Below are 21,432 nucleotides of genomic sequence, written 5' to 3' on the forward strand. Positions count from 1 at the left end.
AGGTCAATACCATTTATTTGTTTTTAAAAAACGAAAAATTAAAAAAATTCAATTTGCAATGCCAATAGCTCTAACTTTAACCCCTTCACTGTGGCGGCTATTCCGCCGCAGTGCTAAGGGGGGAGGGGGGTAGGGCGGCAGAGCGGCGGGCGCATGCTGGTAACGGAACTGCTCCGTCACCAGCGTCGGTTGCGCTGTGCTGATGACGGAGTGGTTCCGTCACGGCCCCGCCCGCTCAATAGAACTCGCCACGCAGGCGCGGCGGCAGGGCCATGACGCAACCGCTCCGTCATCAGCACAGCTCCACCGCAGCTGATGACTGAGCGGTTCCGTCATCAGCAGGGGAGGGGTTGACAAAGACAAGACCTTTGCATTGTAAATGCTTGTTGTTACAGTAAAACTGATCAGAAGAAAGGAAATATTTATGGCAGCATGCTTATGTTTTGCAGGCTTTATGTGATTAAGGAAAGATGGAATGTATCTTCATAATTCTATACATTGTTGGATACAGCAGTTTTATTTATTGATCTGAATTGCATCGAACTAATATCGTTTTTGCAAGTAATTGGTAAATTTTGTTTGGATTTATTTTTGCTACTTGGACTAGGATTCTACTATTTTTTTCATGTCTGCAACCAAAATGTGGTGTGCAATATCCTTACAATGAAAGGCGGGGGGTACTTAATTACATACATTTTAAAACTGCAGTCTAGAAAGCAAGGATCTCAAAATAATACTAGATAAACAGAAGTATATGAAGAGCGTGAGAGACTGGGTGGGGGAAGACAGATTCTGAAAGTTGCCCACCCCGAAAGCAGAGGTGCCATTTTTTTTCCTCCTCTTTTATTGCTGACCCATCCTACACTCGGAGCCTCACAAGGACACATCGTAGGACTGGGACCCTCAGGCACTGAAGCCCCCAGTTCTTGGAAAAAATGTCTGACACAAACCCTGGGGACAAGCCTCCAGACAAAGAATGAACCAGACTGTGGAAACAGTAAGACCCTCAGTAAGAGTGGCCCAAGGCTTTCCTGACCCAGGCACAAACCCCTGTAAAAAAATAGCGGGGTTGGAATTCTAAGTTAAGCAAATACTATTTTAGCCTGTAATTACTGCGTGCGACAAGTGCTTATACCCTGTTAAATTTCGTCAGGTCAAGTCTGCTTGAATGTAATAGGAAACAATGTCCAGTATCTATAGGGTCACGAGGATTGGTGTGTTTAGCACCAAAATCCACCTTATGTGTAATTAATGGTAATTTCAAACCAAACGATTCTAACTAATGGGTATTTCAATGTAAATAGGCAGTGTTTATTTATTGTTTTAAATTGTTTTATAAAAGCATGCAATTACCAGTTAGAAAATCCTGGAACTGGCAAACTGACTAGTCAAGGAAATTTAAAGCTCTTTAATTACGGACGACTGAAGTTTTTAAAAGCTTGCAAAATGGAAAGTGAATATTGGATGAGTGCAGGTAGGCAAAGAAGCGTGCAGGTACACTTTTATTTTCCTTCTTACTATTTGAAGTTTTTAATGTTTACCGCTCCTCAGGTTATTGAACTCAATTTTTAGGTCTGGTCTGCAATGGCGAGAGGTATTGCATACAACAAGGGGCTTACTGCCAGCCCATTGCTTAGTATTTGTTTTCTTTCTTGTCACTCCTATTTGCTGCCTTCTAATTGCCCAGCACCTCCCAGCTTAACTTTCTCATTTTAGCTGGAGCATGGACCAAGTGCTTCAGCTTGCTTGCTGTTTTATCGCTGACCGTGCTGAGATTGAGGGGCTACTTTTCTTTTTAGGTTTCGCCTGGCGTCCGCTGCGCAGCAGTGTTCGCGTAGGCGAAAACTTTTGTGAAGAGTATGGTGCCTTTGTCACGCCTCTCACTTCCATTGGCTAGCTCCATAAATGGAGGTTAGCCATTGGAAGTGAGATCTGCCTGTCATGGTTCGAGGCGATTCGTGGGCCTTCCGGCGATGTTTTTCTCATCCTGCCCCATTTCTCACGCCATGCGGCTGTGGGCGTATTTTTTTTTTTTTTTTTTTTTTGTCCCGTGATGTTTTCGGCATTTTGAAAGTGCCTTTAGCCGGAGTGGCCCGTTCCCACACCCCCCTCCCGCTGTCCGTGCCTTTCCCGCTCCCCCTCCCGCTGTCCGTGCCTTTCCCGCCCCCCCTCCCGCTGTCCGTGCCTTTCCTGCACCCCCCTCCCACTGTCCGTGCCTTTCCCGCCCCCCTTCCCGCTGTCAGCGCCTTTCCTTGTTTCCATTTCCTGGTCTGGAAGCCATAGTGGGAAAAGTAAAACTGTAAGTATTCAAACACAGCTGTCCCATTAAAAACATGCGTTAAGAGTTGCCTTCGACTAATCCTAGCTTTTTAACCAAGGACGTCAAGTTTCCTGGGATGTGGAGGCCTACACTTACCATGAGCAGACACTACAAGCCCCAGCATGCTCCGTGTGAAAAAGCAGGACTGGCTGTGTCACTCTGATGAGGAGGGTCCAGTTGGCAGTCATGATGAGACCATGTGAAATGATAGGGTCGTCCATTTCAGTGGACCGTATTTTGTACCTAGTGCATTTTCCGTTACTTGCCACATTGTTGTCATCCTCATTTAGCGCGCGTTGTTTCATCTTGACGTCGCTGCTTATCTGTTATTAGCACGCACTGAACAAAAGCAGTTACTCGTCCCTAATTCAAGTAAATTCAATTTTAAGTGCCTGCAACAAGCAATACTCGCCGTGTTTCCTGAACCTGGCCCCCAATTAGCATGCAGTTTTCATGTTAAATTGCAGGCCCTGCTAAACGATTGTTATTGTTCAGTATGTTCGACGTTACGTTACAAAGATGGATTAATCATTGGCTCGGTGCAAGTGTATATGGTTCTTTCTGTCGTGGCATATGATTACCCATTTCCATCTAATTGGAAACCGAAGGGTTCGATTGATTTACACGGACTCTAAATTGCAAACACTTGCTAATAAAGAACGAATAGCTTCTCTTGGTGCCTGTTATTCCCGAGTGTAATTTAGGGACAGAGCTTTTGTTTACATGTGCGAGGCCGTTTTACCGCACGCTGCAGTCTGCTGGGTGGGTTTACTGCGGGCGGCTGCCTGCGGCTTGAGATCGATGACCCTCACACAGTCAAGGCGGAGGTAGCAGGGCCAGTTTGCCCACCCCTCTGCGACTTCAGCACGGCTCGACCTCTACTCATCATAGTCCTCTTCCCATACCACCCGGCTGGCCTGCATTTCTCAATTGAAACCTTTGGGCAAAAAGCCCTCATTCAAGTTTGGAGGTTGGGCAGCTAAAGCCGTTACTCCTTTTTAAAGCTGTTTCCCCACTGTGACACCTGAACTGAGAGGAATTTCAGACTTGCGGGGTCATGCCCAGGCTGCCAGATGTCTCACTATCATGGGGGATACAAAAGATCCAGGACGTCCCTTTTTACAAAATGTTTAATTGGTCGGACAACAACACCCATGATGCATAGGCGTTTTTTTAGGTTTCGCCTGGCGAACAGCTGCGCAAGCAGCGTTTCGCGCAGGCGAAATCTTATGTCAGAATAGTGTGGCCTTAGTTCCGCCTCTCTCTTCCATTGGCTAGCTCCATAAATGGAGGCTAGTCATTGGAAGAGATCTGGGTGTGTGTGTGGCTATGAGTTTGTGTGTGGCTCTGTGTGCACGTGGATCTGTGTGTGTAGCTCTGTGTGTGTGTGGCTCTGGGTGTATGTGTGTGTGTCTGTGGCTCTGGGTGTGTGTGTGTGTGTGTGTGTCTGTGGCTGTGTGTGTGTGTGTGTGTGTGTGTGTGTGTGTGTGTGTGTGTGTGTCTGTGGCTCTGGGTGTGTGTGTGTGTCTGTGGCTCTGGGTGTGTGTGTGTGTCTGTGGCTCTGGGTGTGTGTGTGTGTCTGTGGCTCTGGGCGTGTGTGTGTGTGTGTCTGTGGCTCTGGGTGTGTGTGTGGCTCTGGGTGTGTGGGTGTGTGTGTGGCTCTGGGCGTGTGGGTGTGTGGCTCTGGGTGTGTGGGTGTGTGTGGCTCTGGGTGGGTGTGTGTGTGTGGGGGGGCTCTGGGTGTGTGTGCGTGGGGGCTCTGGGTGTGTGTGCGTGGGGGGCTCTGGGTGTGTGTGCGTGGGGGGCTCTGGGTGGGTGTGTGTGGCTCTGGGTGTGTGTGTGTGGGGGGGCTCTGGGTGTGTGTGTGGCTAGGAGTGTGTGGCGATCTGTGTGTAGCTCTGAGTGTAGCCCTGAGTGTGTGTGTGTGGGTGTGGCTCTGGGTGTGTGTGGGTGTGGCTCTGGGTGTGTGTGGGTGTGGCTCTGGGTGTGTGTGGGTGTGGCTCTGGGTGTGTGTGGGTGTGGCTCTGGGTATGTGTGGCTCTGGGTATGTGTGGGTGTGGCTCTGGGTGTGTGTGGGTGTGGCTCTGGGTGTGTGTGGCGGTGGTTGTGTGTGGCTCTGGGTGTGTGTGTGTGTGGCTCTGGGTGTGTGTGTGTGTGGCTCTGGGTGTGTGTGTGTGTGTGTGTGTGTGGCTCTGGGTGTGTGTGTGTGTGTGTGGCTCTGGGTGTGTGTGTGTGTGGCTCTGGGGGTGTGTGTGTGGCTCTGGGTGTATGTGTGTGGCTCTGGGTGTATGTGTGTGGCTCTGGGTGTATGTGTGTGGCTCTGGGGGTGTGTGGGTGTGGCTCTGGGGGTGTGTGTGTGTGGCTCTGGGGGTGTGTGTGTGTGGCTCTGGGGGTGTGTGTGTGGCTCTGGGGGTGTGTGTGTGTGGCTCTGGGGGTGTGTGTGTGTGGCTCTGGGGGTGTGTGTGTGGCTCTGGGGGTGTGTGTGTGTGGCTCTGGGGGTGTGTGTGTGGCTCTGGGGGTGTGTGTGTGTGTGTGGCGCTCTCTGTGTGTGTGTGTGTGGCTCTCTCTGTGTGTGTGTGTGTGTGTGTGGGGGGCTCTGTGTGTGTGTGGGGGGGGGCTCTGTGTGTGTGGGGCTTGGTGTGTGTGTGTGTGTGGGGGGCTCTGGGTGTGTGTGTGTGGGGCTCTGGGTGTGTGTGTGTGGGGCTCTGGGTGTGTGTGTGGGGGGCTCTGGGTGTGTGTGTGGGGGCTCTGGGTGTGTGTGTGGGGGGCTCTGGGTGTGTGTGTGCGTGTCTGTGGCTCTGGGTGTATGTGTGTGTGTCTGTGGCTCTGGGTGTGTGTGTGTGTGTCTGTGGCTCTGGTGTGTGTGTGTGTGTGTGTGTGTGTCTATGGCTCTGGGTGTGTGTGTGTGGCGCTCTGTGTGTGTGTAGTAGTAATTGCTGTCTGCTGAGCTCGTCTGTAGGGTACAATAGGTCTCACAGTTGCGAAAGATTAAGCTAATGACAATGACATTTATTTATCTGTATTCAAAACCATATCATAAATACAAATTTTAACATTTACAATGCCAATAGCTCTAACTTTTCCAAAGGCGAAACCATTCCATTGTAAATGCTTGTTTCTTTTGGAACCTCTTATCTGCCAGAGGTCTATGTTCTTACGAGGAGACAGGCGGTACCCCCTCTGGTACAGCTCACCGCGAATACAACCAGGCGAAGCTCCTAAGACCCAGCAGTGAGACTCCCCGTTTCCAGGCTCTGACATGGTCACAGCCTTGCCGCTCTCGGAAGTGACGGAATGGGTGTCCTGCTGGACTTGGGCAGAAGCAAAATGAAACTGCAGGCCAGCGTGACCTATAGCCAGGCAGGGCCACTGGGATTGTGTTTTGTGCCTTCGGCAGTTTCGTGCAAAAATGGAGTCCCAACATTTGCAACATAACCGGTCATCTCTGGGCTTTAGTCAATTTCTCCTGCAGAGAGAACAATCCACTCCGGTATTGCCGCTGTATTTAATTTAACGACGGCTATCACTACTGGAACACAGTACTCTCATCTAGGCTTTCCTCTCGATTGGAAATGCTTGTTGGCCGAGCATTTGCTGTGATAGTGTAGCTGTGAGACAAACCTTTAAATCTGCATTTTCTTCTACCATGTAAGTGGCGCAATTACTTCATATGTGTTTTGCAGCTTTATATAGTGCAAATTTAGCCCCAGGGCAGTAAAACATTTTACACATTAAGCATAAGTTTTTCATTTGAAAGCATATTTTTCTGTTTTTTATGGCACAGGGGGATTAGGTGATTTGGTCCCAGAAACACAAAGTTGACCAGACGCTGAAATTTATTTGAATTCCCCATGCCACAAAAACAAAGTGTGCGTGCAGAAAATGTACTTATTGTGTAAATCGCTTTAATGCCGGAAGGTTATGTTCCCGCTATATAAAGCATCAAAAAAGTACCAATTACGCACTCCACATATGACTCAAACTTGCCCGAAGTGCGTCCGCTGCTCTCACAGACAATAGTAGGGTATGCTAGCACCGGGTTGCAGTCTTACACTTAAACTGATAGTGCGACAGTTTGCCCCAAAGGCAAGACCGATTGCATTGCAAATACTTGTTTTTTGGATGGTAAAGAGGTAAATATTTAGCTAGGCATGCTTTCAGAGTAAATGATAACATTGCTGACCACTAAGTCAAGCATTTTATTAAATGTACATTATTGGGTAATAACTGCATTTGTTACGGGGGAAAAGGGACGTTCGGTACTTGATTTGACTTAAAATGTAGTGAAGTGGGATTTGAATGTCAGATTTCCAAACGAGTAAGTATGATTGGGATGCATCAAACATTTAAATTCAGGTTGGGAAACTCCGGGGCTAATTTTACTGCTTGGTATATGACCAAGTAAAATATTACATTTCTGTGTCCTGGTACAGTCAATGGCTACTGGGCTGTGTTTTTTGTATAGGTTCTGTAGCTTGTCACTGGTGTCTCAGGCTAGCCAATATGATTGCATACCTCAGTATGCTGTAGATTCTGGCAAAGTCAGTAGGTCTTGTCCTAACAAGCTGGTGCGCTGAATAATAAATTTTTCATGGTTCGCCTACAAGATGGTGCAAGACTCATTTTCGGCATACCAAAAGTTCGATTATTTTGTTTGTTTATCCAGCTGTCTGAAGTTGAAATTTCAGGCGCGCGCACACACAAGACGTTGTAATAAAATTAAAATGTTTTGGATACCTAGATAATTTATGGTGTCTTTCACCGCCTGTTCCACAGATAGGAGGGCAGTCATTAACCTACATGGGTTTTAATGCCTGGCTTAACACTGCAACGGGCACCTGGCCTTTAAATCTACACCAATAGTCTACAGTTCTTTGCTCCCGCACAAATATATAGCAATTCTCATGATATCTACTTGTGATGATTCACGTTACGATACAACATTCCTTTAAAGCCACACCTATTTGGCTTTGCCAAAGCATTTTTAGGTCTCGCGACCTATCAATGCGCGCAAGCGCATTGAGCGGAGCGAGAATTCAAGTGCTCGAAATCCTCGTCAAACCAAGGGCTTCTTGTGCTGTGGTTTTCTTAGAGTTCACGTGAATCACGTGACCAAACAAGCACGCGCATTCCCTTCTCCTCCCCTACGGCCGCACAGCACATCAAAGGGCTTCGCCCAGCGTGCGCTCTGCGGCTTCTCCTCCCCTAACACGCTTCTCCTCCCCTAATTCATCATGGCTGGCCGGCCGTACTTTCAGTTTCCCGCCCGCTCTCTCTTAGTGGCCTCACATGTTTCACATTCCATGCTGGGCTGGGAGCAGATAACCTCCACCAAATTCCATGAACTTAAGTACAACACTGTTGGTAATGTCTAACTTTGTAAACTGTTGTTGTTTTAGTCCAGGCAGTTTCACATAATGAAAAGGTTTTGAAATTAAAATGTTGCATAATTTGTTTATGAAACTGAGGAATTTTCAACATACGTTTAACTGCATTTACTTCGTTTTTTTTTAACTATGCTAGATGGCTAACCGAGTGATGTACCTCAATTAAAACACGCAAAATCGTATAAACAAAACATGAGACCTCAAATTACACAGTAAGCACAAAAAATATATAACCCGATATACTTATGTAAGTATCAGTAACTAGCATCGCCGTGCAATGAACATGCTATTCTCGCCTGCAGTCCGAGCAGTGTATTTTCTATTTTAAAACACCTGACAGAAAACGAATGTGCATACTGGCCACCTGTTAGTTATTGGGTCCAGACGTAATGGCGTATTTTATGTAAAACGGATGATCGTTTTTAATAAGTCATAAACATGAAAGCTTTTATACAGCACCTTTAAAAGAAGCGGCAAATTCCGCCTTGTTCTACCTCTCTCTCGCCTACGTTCACGCTCAACCGTCTTTCTCCCACTGTTCTGTTTCTCTTCCCTTGTCTACTCTGTCTGCTCTCGTTAGTAATGAGTCTCTTTATGTTTTCTAGCAGTCAGTTTTATTTGATCTCTTTTTCCATTTACCCACACCTTTAACTTTGTTTTTTTTCTCCCTTTCTTTCCACTTCCGTCTTTTCCCCAGCACCTTCCCTTGCTCCCCTCTCACTTCCTCTTCTCACGTTACTCTTCCTTCCTCTGTTGTTCTCACTCCTCTCTTGCGCTTTCTTGTGTCCTTCCCTCGCCCTCGTGTGACTCATTTCTACTCCCTCTCTCTCTATAGTTATTTTCTCTGTCTCTCATTCCTTCTCCTTTTCTCTTGTCGCCTCTCCCACCTCTCTCCTTTCCTCTCTCGGACCTCTCTTGGCCCTCGCTGCTCCACACCAACATGATACTCTTTAATTCTCTACGCCCCCTCAGTGCTCCACCCTCTGTCCTTCCTGTCTGCCTAGTCCTCTCCCCCTCCTGAATTCCGAAAGTAAAACAAAACCGTTTGGCCGTGAGTCATCAAACAACTACTTTAACCGCTGCCAAAATGACGGGTTCGTGTGCAGCAGGAGGCTTTCCCTACGTGTCTCTTCCTCACTCTCCTTTCTCCCACATTCTCGATTTCTCTCTCTGTCTATCCCTCTCTCTTGCTCCCCTTTATCTGAAGGTGGACATTGCAGTTCCAGATTACCAAATAGCCAAAGTAGGCACCGGCCTGTGGGCCCCACTCCCTTTAGGGGGCCCGCAACAAGAGATCAAAATACAAATTAAATTACACAAGCACTGGCGTTGCCAATAGGTCTCGCAGTACGAAAGTTGGAGCTATTACATTTGCAAATAAAAATGCCTTTTATTTTTGTTTTCTTTTTAAAAACATAAAGGGCTTTGTCATTTACAAAACCAATAGCTCCAACTTTCCTACTGCGAGACCTATTGGCAACGCCAGTGCTTGTTTAAAAATATTTTGGTTAAATACTTGCTGAGAGTGCATAGTCATGAAAATGTTACAAGACCTGCAGGTCTAGTGATTTTAAATCTTACTCGACTTGACTGTAAGGCACTTGACCTACCCGCCATAGCGAGTGGGGGACTAGATTTCTCAAGGTCTGATATTTTCCAGCTCTGAAATGTTCCCTGTGCAATCAAGGAAAAACAGTCAATGCAATCCTATGGAAAGAAATGAAGTTAACGGTTTGCAGGTACGTACATATTTGTGGGAGTTGGAATTCTGTGGTTAGCAGGATTCCTCCAGGGTCAAGGATGCACTCTCGGAACTCCCTCAGCTGCACTAGTGCGGCCGGGTGCAGAGTGCTGAGGCCCAAAGTTATCCAATGGGGGATAAGCGCCTCCGGTTCGTAGCTGCTCACGAGCAGGCCACAAGGTTGTGGGAGCAAAGCTCCTGGTATTAGGCTCAAGGCCAAGGGAGGGTCGAAGTTAGCACCTAAAGTACACCTGCAGGGGAAGCTGGTGCAGAGTGATGTTTTTGAGTCGGGTGCCCTATTTTTAATGGGGGATTCTCTGGTTGCAACAAAGACTGCAGTCTAGGGGGTGAATATCTTCTGGTGGTGACCACTGGTTGGAAAGGTAAGTTGGGATGCTGGGACACAGTAGGTTGGTCCACCCAATGCCGTGGGACATTAAGTGCAGGGGTGTCTTTAGGCATTTGATTTTCTTACCAGCTCTGGTCACGGTCGGGCGGACCCTCCAGAAAGGGGCTGCAGGCGTCTATTGGCGATCCAAGGCAGGTCAGAAATCACCAGATCTCCGGTCTGGAACGCCGGGGAGACATCCTTGTGGTGTTGGGCCACTAGAACTCTGGCGTGGGCATCAGGAGCAGAGCAGCGCAGACCCGCGGATTTGGACGGAGCCAGAATCTGTGGGTGAGCAAACTCAGTGCTCACAGGAGACAAAGTCTTCGGGTTGGGAAGGCAAGGCAGGTCCTTCGGGTTCTTGAGGGCTGCTGGCTGCAGGACACACCAGGATTTCGCTGGAGCAGGTTCGATGTGGGGACAGGACGGTAGGGCTGGGGCCAAGTCAGTGGGCGTCCTCCCTCTTAGTTCAGCACAGCTTCTTCAATCCTTCTCTTCTTCTGGTCGGATCTTGTCTGAGGAGGCATGGTTAAGGGTTTCCCCTAAATACTAGATTTAGGGGTGTTACAGGTAAGTAAAGGTCGGGACCAATGGGTCCCTGCCTTGTGGTGGGTTCACCCCCTATTATGCCAGCCTTCAGTGGGAGAGGGCATATGCCTCTCTCTGGTTGGCTGGGTCCCCCCATCTGCAAGATGGCGGTGACTGAGTTGTGCCTCACCTCGCCTCCCCCACCTGAGGGGTGGGGTTGGTAAAAGTGGGCAAACCTCCCTTCATCGCTTAGTTTTCCTGTCAATTCTTCCACCCAGAGTGGTGGTCAGAACTGGTGGGGGCCAGTTGCTGGAAGCCGCAAATGGCTGAGGTAGGTCAGAAAAGCGGCAAGCCTTTGAATCTTCCCCTTCGTGGACCCTGCCCACCCTGGGGGAGGAGGCTTGGCACCTCATCCTAGGATTTGCATTGTTTGACCCCCGAGAGCAGCAGGCACTTGACCCAGGGGTCCAGAAACATGTCTGGTGGTGGCAGCTGGTGAGCAGCCACTCAGCCAGGACACTGTTAAGTAGTTTTTCTGGGGGCATCTCTAAGGTGCCCTCTGAGTGCTTTTTTCGTTAAATCTCACATTTGCAACAGTGCGGGTTTAATGTGCTGATAAGTTTGATACCAAACTTCACAGTTTTCAGAAAAGCCATTATGGTGCTGTGGAGTTCATAGTGACATACTCCCAGCACCATATACTCTTGCTGTGGGTCATGCCCCAAACATCTGAGCTTGGCTGCATTAGCATGCTCTCTTCCAGTGTATTCTGAATCCTGTATTGGAAGTTAACAGTTGAGAAAAGATCTGTGTGTCCTGATGATCAGGGTTCGAGGGAACTCTGTTCTCTAGTTCTTACCTTTTTTTAAAAAAAACAGCATTTCAATCTGATAGTTAATGGATCTGACCGACTTCAAAATGAATCTTTACTGAATGCAGTACATTTTTAAATTAAGGCTCCCTGGTTGGAATATGGTATTTCTCTATGGCAAGGAACTGTGTATGTAAGTTAGAAATGTTGCTCGTTGTGTAGTGTTCTACTCCTCTCTGCGGCTCTTTTAATTAAATAATAACTTTGCTTTTTTCTCTCTGTAGTTCGCTCTTTTGGGACAGAGGATCGTCCTACAGACAGACCCATCCCTCCCAGAGATGAAGTGTTCGAGTATATCATATTCAGAGGCAGTGATATAAAAGACCTGACTGTTTGTGAGCCACCCAAGCCACAGTGCTCCCTCCCTCAAGACCCAGCGATTGTTCAGGTAAAAAGAGAATGGCAATAGTTACTCTGGCCTTTCTGTTGAGAAATTTCTCTTACAATGGGAGTAGGTTATATTCTGCTGTTAAGAATTCAGTTTGCTTTTCCTTGTGAATGACAACGAATCCCATGCATCTTTTGTTTTGTGCATAGTTGATTCAGTGTTTGTGTTATATTATGTAGAAGTTTACAGCTGTACTTGGTTTCTATTGTAGATTGAAAATGTAAGTTAGGACCAGATGTAAAACATGCTACTAATTTGAACTATTGACGCTGGTTTGATGTGTCGTTTATGTAGGTTTGGCAGAGCCGTTGATTGCTGAAACACCTGATTTTTTTTTTTCCCCTTAGTGCTGTTATTTGTTAAGACCTATTACTTATAGGGGCTTTCAGTAACTCCTCTTTACAGCAGTCTGTTGCCATTCACATTCTAGCCTCTACCGCATGGAGCTTTGGGTCAGCCCACTTCAGCCATTGGCTAACTTCTCTGTATGTGGTGGCATTTTGCATTTTCATAAGGAACACTTTTGCACACCAAGTAGTTTCCATCAGTTCCAGTGACTACTGTTACAATGTATTGTATTGTAATTGCATTTATATAGCACTTCCTCTGACGAGGCGGCAAACGCTTTTTCGGCAAGCAGCATGCTCCGGTATTTTTGGAGAAAAAATGTCCTTTCTTTTAGCCAGTTTTTTTTTCATATATATTGTCGAGGGGGCCAGTAGCGCCCCAAAAAGAAAGCTTTGCAAAGACTTAAATTACGACGATCATTCCAGACCTATTGACGTTGATATTTTTATGTGGGATATTAGAAGCTGAATACTATTTTTAGGTCTCGCGACCTATCAATGCGCGCAAGCGCATTGAGCGGAGCGAGAATTCAAGTGCTCAAAATCCTCGTCAAACCAAGGGCTTTTTGCTGCGGTTTTCTTTGAGTTCACGTGACCAAACAAGCACGCGCATCAGCCTCCCTCCCTCCCTCCTAATTGCATTTTTTAACGGCCGCCAGCACATCAAAGGGCTTCGCCCAGCATGTGCTCGGCGGCCTCTCCTCCCCTAATTAATCATGGCTGGCCGGCCGTACTTTCAGTTTCCCGGCCGCTCTTAACGCTTGTTTTTCTCCTTCCTTCAGCCCGTCGCAGTTTGTTTTCCTTGCACCGCCCCTTCTTACAGTCCCTTTAACCATTTTGGTACGGCAGCGATGGAGTTGCTCTGCCCCAACTAGCATGTTTTTGTTAAGCCTCCAAATGTGCGGCACAAACACGGCGTACAAAGAGATTAATGTGTTGCCTGGAGCACATTTCGGGAAGAACATTAAATGAAAGTTCAAACCCGCTTTATGGTACCGCAACTTGCTTTCACTTGTTTTCTTTGTTTCCAGTGTTATGTTATGTTAATATTTTATTAAGCGCAAACAGCTGCCCCAGCAACGAGGCGTCCCGGCGCTGAACCATAACAGAAACCTGAAGGGAGGGGGAGGGGGGAGAGTAACTACAGGGAGATTATGTTGGGGAGAACAGAAAAGTTTTAATCGCCTTGCGAAATGCCAACAAGTTGGTCATGGAGCGGATGTGGGGAGGCAGAGCATTCCAAAGCTTCGCCCCTAAAACTCTGAAAGAACGGCCACCCATTCTGCTTAGCCCAGTATGAGGGACTACCACCAAGTGTTGTCCTGAGGAGCGTAGGGCACGCTGGGGGGTGTAAGGCACTAGGAGTGGGCGTAGGAGCCCGGGACAGTCAGATCTAAGAATTTTAAAAGCAGTGGTGAGAGCCTTGAATTGAACACGGGCTTCAATACGTAGCCAGTGTAGCTTCTGGATGGTATTTCTGGCAGAGCATCTGCGAGGGAGGCCTACGACAGCCCTGGCTGCAGAGTTTTGTATCCATTGCAGCCGAGCCATCTCTGTTTTGTTGATGCCAAGGAATAGAACATTGGCATAATCCAGTCGAGCCAAAATGATAGATTGAACTATCAGTTGGCGCGTACTGGGGTCGAAAAAGCCAAGTATCGGGTGAAGGCTCCTCAGCAGGCCCACACAAGTAGCAGCCACTTTCTTGGTGTGTGTCTGGAAATTGAGGGAGGAGTCCACCCAGACACCTAGATTTTTCACCACATTTTTGGGGGAAGGGGTGGGCCCAAGTAAGGACAGATCCACTCGTAGGATTCACTCAGTGCTATTTTAGAGCTTTGTGCAAACTACACTTGTGGTTTTCACTCACACGTACTACCAGTATTTTGCTAGTAATAATTTTGAGGGAATAGCATATTGGAGAGGCAGGGATGTAAAGTGTGAGCGAGGGAGAAAGGCTAATTTTCGAACGAGCTCCCTTTTGGCATTATTCTCCGCACTGCATTAATTCAAGACAGTGGGCGTCTGGCAGGCTCCTCCGAGTGGATCTGTCACCGCGTCAGCTGCAGAGCGTGTCCTGTACATCATGTCGAGCTGAGAGCCAAGAAAAGAGCTGTCACCCCAGCCAGGAGGTGGCCTGTCTTTCGTCGCATCCGCCGAGATCTGCCTACCAGAAAGTACTCCTCCATATGTCAAACTGTGAGGGTTGGCATCGGGGAATCCAGGAGCCACGGTCAGATGTACATGCCACAGGGTCAGATAAACAGATACAAACCTGCACATACGGCGTCAGACACTGGCGGTCACACGCAACACTCTAAGCACAAGCACACACAGCATCACGCAAATACAAACACACACGCATAGCCTCAGACACAGCGCAACGCAACAGACATTTACAAGCACATAACCACAGTCCTACAAAAAGCCTGGAACGGATATAAACGGTTAGCCATCTTCGGACACCTAAAAACCACGCGAATGCACCTGTATAGATATGCAGAGACATTATACAGTCTGTAAAATACACACACACTTTCTGACAGATAGAGGCCTACAGACATGCTGACAACCGAACACCCTACACAAACGTAAACACAGTTTCAGACTTACAAACATAACCTAAGATATGTTCACATAGCCCAACACACACTCACAGCTAGAAGTACAAGCACTGGCGTTGCCAATAGGTCTCGCAGTAGGAAAGTTGAAGCTATTACAATTGCAAATAACAATGCCTTTTATTTTTGTTTTCATTTTAAAAACATAAAGGGCTTTGTCATTTACAAAACCAATAGCTCCAACTTTCCTACTGCGAGACCTATTGGCAACGCCAGTGCTTGTTTTTTAAGTTTGTGCAGAGCAAAAGCCTATCTGGGCCGCGGTGCACGAGCACTTACTGAGGCGTAGAAAGTTGCAATGTGGGCATGGAAGAGACAGGCTGCATAGTAGTTCACCGCAGTTATTGTCTAGTTGTTTGCTGCAAGGCCCTACTGTACATCCTGCTGCTTGTTAGGGTCGAAGTGAGCAATTAGAGAATGACCTTTAGTGCCTGCACTAGCAGCTCTGTGCAGGAGGAGTGCATTGATGCAACCTTCATATCTTTACTTCGTTAAAGGAGTGCTAAAAAAGCAAGGCTGTTATGCGTAAATATTTTATTTTGTTTTTTCTAAGGATGCAGAAACAGATCCCAGCATGAACCTGTTACAACTGAATAAAAACTTAATCTGTGGATAGTAATTTTGCAGCAAGTGGCAGATTGCGAAATGTGTGCAATGGCTGTTTTAACAGGATGCTAATAACCAGCCAAATTTTGCACTAACACATGTGCCTACTCTGATTGAAAGAAGGGCCAATCTTTGAAACATTGATTGGTTACCATTTCAACCAGAAATGTCCTGTCGTATGCCCACCCTGGTTGGTTACCAGCAACCAGTCCGATTTGCTGTGGCACTCCATCTCGACCACATGTGCTAAATTGAGGTGCATGCAGTCCAAAAAGTTTCCCGTGTTCTGTCAAGTAATGCGCCTCCTCCTCATGTTTGCATGTGGAACTAATTTTGTCTGTTAATGCCTAATTTTTCTCTGCCTTTAAACAAAGACCGATTTCAGCTGCTTTGCTTCTCCTTGCTGTGTATTGCTTCCACACGCATAGAGGTTTGACATGGAAATTATTTCATTTAATCCTTTCTCAGTATACTGCCTGGATTTGGATTTTTTTTTGCTCATTTATTATGTTGGCTTTAATTTTCAGAAATACGTTTTTTACATGAATTCTTTTGTTTAAGTACTTTTTTACTCGACCCCACCTATCTCCTCCAACTCCTGATACAATATTTGAATTGAGAAGGCCACAGGTATATATATTGTTGTCACTCTGAAGAGACTTCTGCCTGAACTGCACAGGGCACTTAACAGGGGTTTAATGTTTCGCTGCACCCCGAGAAATATGCTGCTGCTATTAACCGTCTGTTCTGTCAAGAGCTTTGACCATTAACACAGTCTTTAACTAAATTAAAAATGTCACACTTTCTATTTTGGGACATTGATATTGATTGATATGTTTCTCATGTAGTGGCTCATTTACAAGTATGGAACAAGTAAAAAGCAGAATGTTAGATTATTAATCTTTACAGTGACAAAAACAATTGCAATCCTTAACCTGACAACATTTATAATTCAGGAAAGCATTCTGCCACGAAGCTGCAAAAGGAGCAATATGACAAGTAACAGTCTAATCTCAATATGGATCAGCAAAGACATTTTTGTGTGGCTGAGGTGAATACATCACATATTTTCCCTACAAGCAGATCTATTTTCCCCTTCTAAGTAGTCTTTTCCCCTTTAAATAGTATTGAATTTATAGTAGCAAAGGTTTCTTTGGTAGGAATGTGAAACTGCTTTTTTTTTTACTTGTTTGAACTTCGATTGGATCTTCATCAACTGATCATGTCCTAGTCTTCGAGCCAATTCCATACTCCTGGGTTTCATGTTCTTTTGTTTTGTACCGTGCTTCTCTGGCATTATTTAAATGTCAGTATTTCTTTTCTAGTGTAATATTTTAGTGTATAGATTACTTTCATTTGAATAGTTTTTGTTAATCATAATTGATTTGCTTGCTAACTAATTCCTAGTTGTTCATTCAGTCTTCCTTAGGGTCCTCTTCTACCTCATTCCAATCTGTGAATTCCTACGGTCCTTTTAGCAGGATGCCAGCATATAGCCAGTTCAATCAAAGTCCTTTAGTGGGTCAGCAGTTTGGAGCCGTTGGAGTAGGTATGTACTTCCTACTTTACTATTCTACTTTACTATTCTATTCTAAATAAATGAAATAGTACACGTTTTTTATGTTAAAGTGATATATATATATATATATATATATATATATATATATATATATATATATATATTATATACACAATGAGCCAATTCAATGTTTTCAAGGAAACCTGATACCTACTTCGCTGTCAGCACCACCAAACTTATTTTAATTATAATTCTTAGTTTTCTGTAATATCACTTATGTGTTAATAAAGTAGAATGATGCTGGTATTTGTGAGTTTGTGAACGGTCAAACCTTGGAGAGGAAAAGGAGAATCCTTGTGAATCTGGGACAACAGTTTGCGCATACGTGCACTTTCTAGATATGGTGATATTGTCACTTAACTGTGCCACTAGAGGAGTTCCATTTATTCAGTACACCATTTTTTAAAATATAGTTTTCTTCCCATTGTTTAAATTCAGCAATCAAAATTTTGCTTATAAATGTGTTTATGGAATTTTGGATCACACTTCAGTCTAACCCTTTCATTTTGAATGCCATTTCTGAGTGCGCCTCAACAGTTACACTATGATTGCAGATCCCTCCCCACTACTTCATTATTTTATTTGAGTTCCACTCGTGGTACATCTGAAGACCATTGGTCCTGTGACCAGAAATTCTGAGCTAACATTCAAACAGAGACTAGAGGGTAATTCTTGTCTAGTTGATGTAGCCCATTTATATCTCCTGAAATGAGTGAATTTGTTCAATAACCCGCAATAGTCTGTTGCCACTTTAACACACAGTTGGTCATCACCATCACATTTCTACAATCACTCGTTTTTGCACCCATCTCAAATAGATTTTTATCCTAGTTTGTATGAAAGCAAACCATTCCCCCAACTTTTGTGACACCAAGTTTCCCACCTAGGTTCCTGTGTTTGATTTATTTTACCTCACCACAGGATGCAACAATCTCCTGGCACTAAATTTCTTTTTGTGCTTTCAGTCTCTTTTTCTTCTGGCTATCCTTGACGCTAAGTTTTTTTTTCCAGATTTTCAATGTTCACTTTCTTGTAGGAAAAGCAACTTCTAGGAGAATGGCATGCAGTGGTTTTTTAGGTCTCGCACCTGGTGACGCAGTGCGAAGCGCTGTCGCCAGCGAGATCTATTGTTGCTGACTTACCTCAGAAGGGAGACTGAGATGGGCACGCGCAGGGGCGATCGGACTCGTGAACATGCACTTACAGACACGCGTTGTGCACATCTCTTGTCCACCTTCCGTCCATGCAAGCCAGCTGCATGCAGTAACTGCGCCAACAAACACACACACACACACACACATGCACCAGCCGCCACGAGCCAATGCACATGTACTAGTCTCCCTTAACAACACACATGGCGTGTTTTCTCTTTCCCTCCCTCCGCCGTCTTTCTTCTCTCCTACCGGCCCGGCAGCACTGGTACCAGTAGAATGATGCCCAAGATGCGTGTGCGGTGGCTTCTCTGGGCCCTCAGCTGGTCCGGCATGTACTCCCGAAAAGACCCGCTGGTCATCTTGGACTCCGACTTGGCCTGCTCTCACCTGCTGAATTGAAGCAGCGCCTGCTTCACCGCGTTCCACGTTCCGCCACTGGGCACGAGCCGCAGGCCACGCAGATGTGCACGCCGATGTGCACGCTCACGGCGTGCCTACAACGCGCGCATGGCGCTCTTTGACTTTCCCTTGTTCTGAGTACTGTGCCCCTGCCTCTTTCTGTTAAGTAAGAGGCCATCTTCATTCTACAATTAGAAAGGGTGTGAAGCAGCACAGGGCGTATAACTAGAGGGTGTTGTGCAGCGCAGGGAACGTGGCGTCTAATGAGACAATGCAGGGCGGAAGCTCAGAAACAAGGCATCTAATGAGAGGATGCAGAGCAGCTCATATATCCACTCATGACAGGGTGGAGAGTAGCGCTGGGCACTGCTCGCACAATCGCACACAACCTTCCCCGCTAAAACAAGCATTTTTTGTTTTTACTCTTGGAATTCTCTTTTATTAATACGTATCCGTCTCTTTTCTACTCCTTGCCGTAGCTCATGGACTGTTTGTAGGAGATGTTTTTTCTGCTCGGGCGCCACCTAGCGGCCGGCGCGTTTCCACTCCAATGTGCATAGTTTCCTAATGTGAGACTTCCTGGGCGTCTGTCAAGCAACCGCTGCTGTCTGGGGAAGGGGGCTCAAAGTGGGGAGAGGTAGACTGTCCTACACTAGGGTGACCTGACGTCCCCGATTACCCCAGACAATCCTGGTTTTGAGAGGACTGACCCGCTTTCCCTAAGTTTCAAGAAATGTCCCGGTTTTAGGACAAAGAAAAAGCCATCCTGCAAAGCAGAAATGAAATTTAAAGAGAGGCCTCTAAAGTCATTTGATTTATCATCTTTTACTTTCCGGAAGCATGGGGAGAGGTCAGATGCCTACTTGCAGCAGAGGAAAGACAGAGTATGGTAGGGGTGTGTGGGGGGGGGGGGATGAGAGTGGAGGGTCCTGCACACAGCTTTTATATTACAAGCATTTGCAATGCAATAGGTCTCGAATTTGCGCGTTTCAGCTATCGACATGGCAAATAACAAGGCCTTTCATTTTTGTTTGTTTTTAAAACATGAATAAAAGGCATTATTATTTTCAATGCCAATAGCTTAAAATTGCGTAAATGCGAGACCTATTGCAAATGCTGGTTTGATTTAAATCCTTCATGCCAGTCCGACCAGATTCTGCCCTTTTTGCACAGCAATCCAGCTGGCAACTGGTATGACAGTATAAACCCTTCTACACATGATGAATTCAGAATCTTGATAGCAGTAATTTTTTGGGGTAGTCTCCTGTTGGTACTGTATAATAGTCTCCTCCCCCAACCCCAATGTTACAAGGTATGTTTTCCTGGCGCAATCAGTTGCAAAGTTATTGGTTGGAAAGTTTTGACTCACTAGATTTGGAGGTCACCCTTTGGTAATGATCTGTTAAAATTAGTTTTTCCAAGTATGGCAGGGTGTGCTTATGCTTTCGTTTTACTATTAATTAAGCAGTCTGATCAATTGTCAAAGCCAATAAGTACTGTGCCAAATCCTATCTAAGTCAAATTCTAACTTCATTGAGGCCCTGCTACCTGTGTTAATTGTGCTTGATGTGGATACATTGCATAGAATAAAAATCTCAAGGTCTCGAGTGCTTATGTTAAACTATTTCGTGAGAGAGCAAGTACAGAGGACTCTCTACTGGACCTTTTGTTGCTATTCTGTGCGTTGCAAAAAAGTAGGTTGCAGTTCTTTACTGGTATTGCCTCATCTCTCCAGCGTGTTTTACATCTCAGAGACCTCCTTATGGCTAGTAGGGGGGGACCATCACAAGGCACATCCGTCCCTTCTAAAGAGTTATTTCCTTAAAAGTATTAGATGCCGTCCCATGTTTTTCGCAGGGATTGACATTTTTGCTTATGCTTTCAGACATTTTGTTGTTCAAGATCTTTGCCTAGTGTAGATGTCTTATATATATATATATATATGGTGATCAGTGTCTACACCAACTCTCTCAAAGATTGTATTTTTCTCTTCCAGCTGCATCGCTGGTGAGGACGAGGGACTTTTGGAGGAACAGATTGTTTGGCTCAAAAGCTCACATGGCAAAAGAAATAACTGATACGTTCATATAGTCTGAATTGTTTACAAATGCTTTGGTATATAGAGTTATTCTAGAAACTGCTTGTCTGATGAAGTTTGTACTCTGAAGTACCCAATCGGAGAAGGAGGCCACTATCTAGGCAGTAAGGTACTCTATCGAAGGCTATCCAATTCAACTTTTTCAACCAAAGTAGTCCCATGAAGTCCTACAAAAGAAAACTGAAGAGCTTAACTTGGTTCTGTCCCCTAAACTATTACCACAACACTGTTTCCTAGTATTGTGCTGTCAGCACTGAAACAGGTGCTTTCAGCTATTGAACTGCCTTTTGAGCAATCGGACATTTATGTGCTCATGTTTTGAGCCTCTATTCAAATCTTTGGTTGGAAGAGGTTTCAAAATCGTGCTGTCAGATAACTGATCTGGGTTTAATCCATCACCATTCTTTAGCTCACTCAGCCACCCCAGTTCAGACATGGCCATATGAAAATCAGTCTGACCCTGTGCCTCATGGGAACAGTCCAGCCCCAACTACCAAGCCATGTCTTCCCTGGACCGGAAACAAGCATCCTGGGACCGGTTTCGGATTGATAATCCTAATCAGCAAGGCTATCTTGAATCCAGTGGCCAAGTGAGCAAGGGACTCACGTCTGAGCATACCCTGCCAACTTAAGGCGAACAAATCAATCAATCATAGCATTTGTATAGCTCGCTATTCACCCGGGCGGGTCTCAAGGCGCTGGGGGGAGGGGTCCGTTTACTGCTCAAAAAGCCAGGTCTTGAGTTGCTTCCTGAAGGCGAGATGGTCCTGGGTTCGCCGACGGTGGGTGGGGAGGGAGTTCCATGACTTGGCTGCCAGGTAGGAGAAGGATCTTCCTCCGGCGGTGACTCTGCAGATTTGTGGAACGGTGGCGAGGGCGAGGTTGGTAGATCGTAGCAGGCGGGTGGGCGTGTAGAAGGTCAGTCGGTTGTTGAGGTACTTCAGGCCCAGGTCGTGGAGAGCTTTGTGTGAGTGGGTGAGGAGTCTGAACGTGATCCTCTTGCTG

At 46.1% G+C, this 21,432-nt stretch overlaps 1 protein-coding gene across 1 annotated transcript in view; it reads left to right on the forward strand.

Annotated features, from left to right (window-relative positions):
* LSM14A (LSM14A mRNA processing body assembly factor) overlaps positions 1-21,432 on the forward strand; it is a 318,574-nt gene that overhangs the window by 67,037 nt on the left and 230,105 nt on the right. The window contains exons 2-3 of the mRNA XM_086945147.1: positions 11,460-11,623; positions 16,617-16,746. Coding sequence (XP_086801273.1) covers positions 11,460-11,623; positions 16,617-16,746 — 294 coding nt within the window. The remainder of the gene's footprint in view (positions 1-11,459; positions 11,624-16,616; positions 16,747-21,432) is intronic.

Source organism: Lissotriton vulgaris, chromosome 12, assembly GCF_964263255.1.
Source record: "Lissotriton vulgaris chromosome 12, aLisVul1.2, whole genome shotgun sequence".
In the NCBI taxonomy this organism is placed as follows: domain Eukaryota; kingdom Metazoa; phylum Chordata; class Amphibia; order Caudata; family Salamandridae; genus Lissotriton; species Lissotriton vulgaris.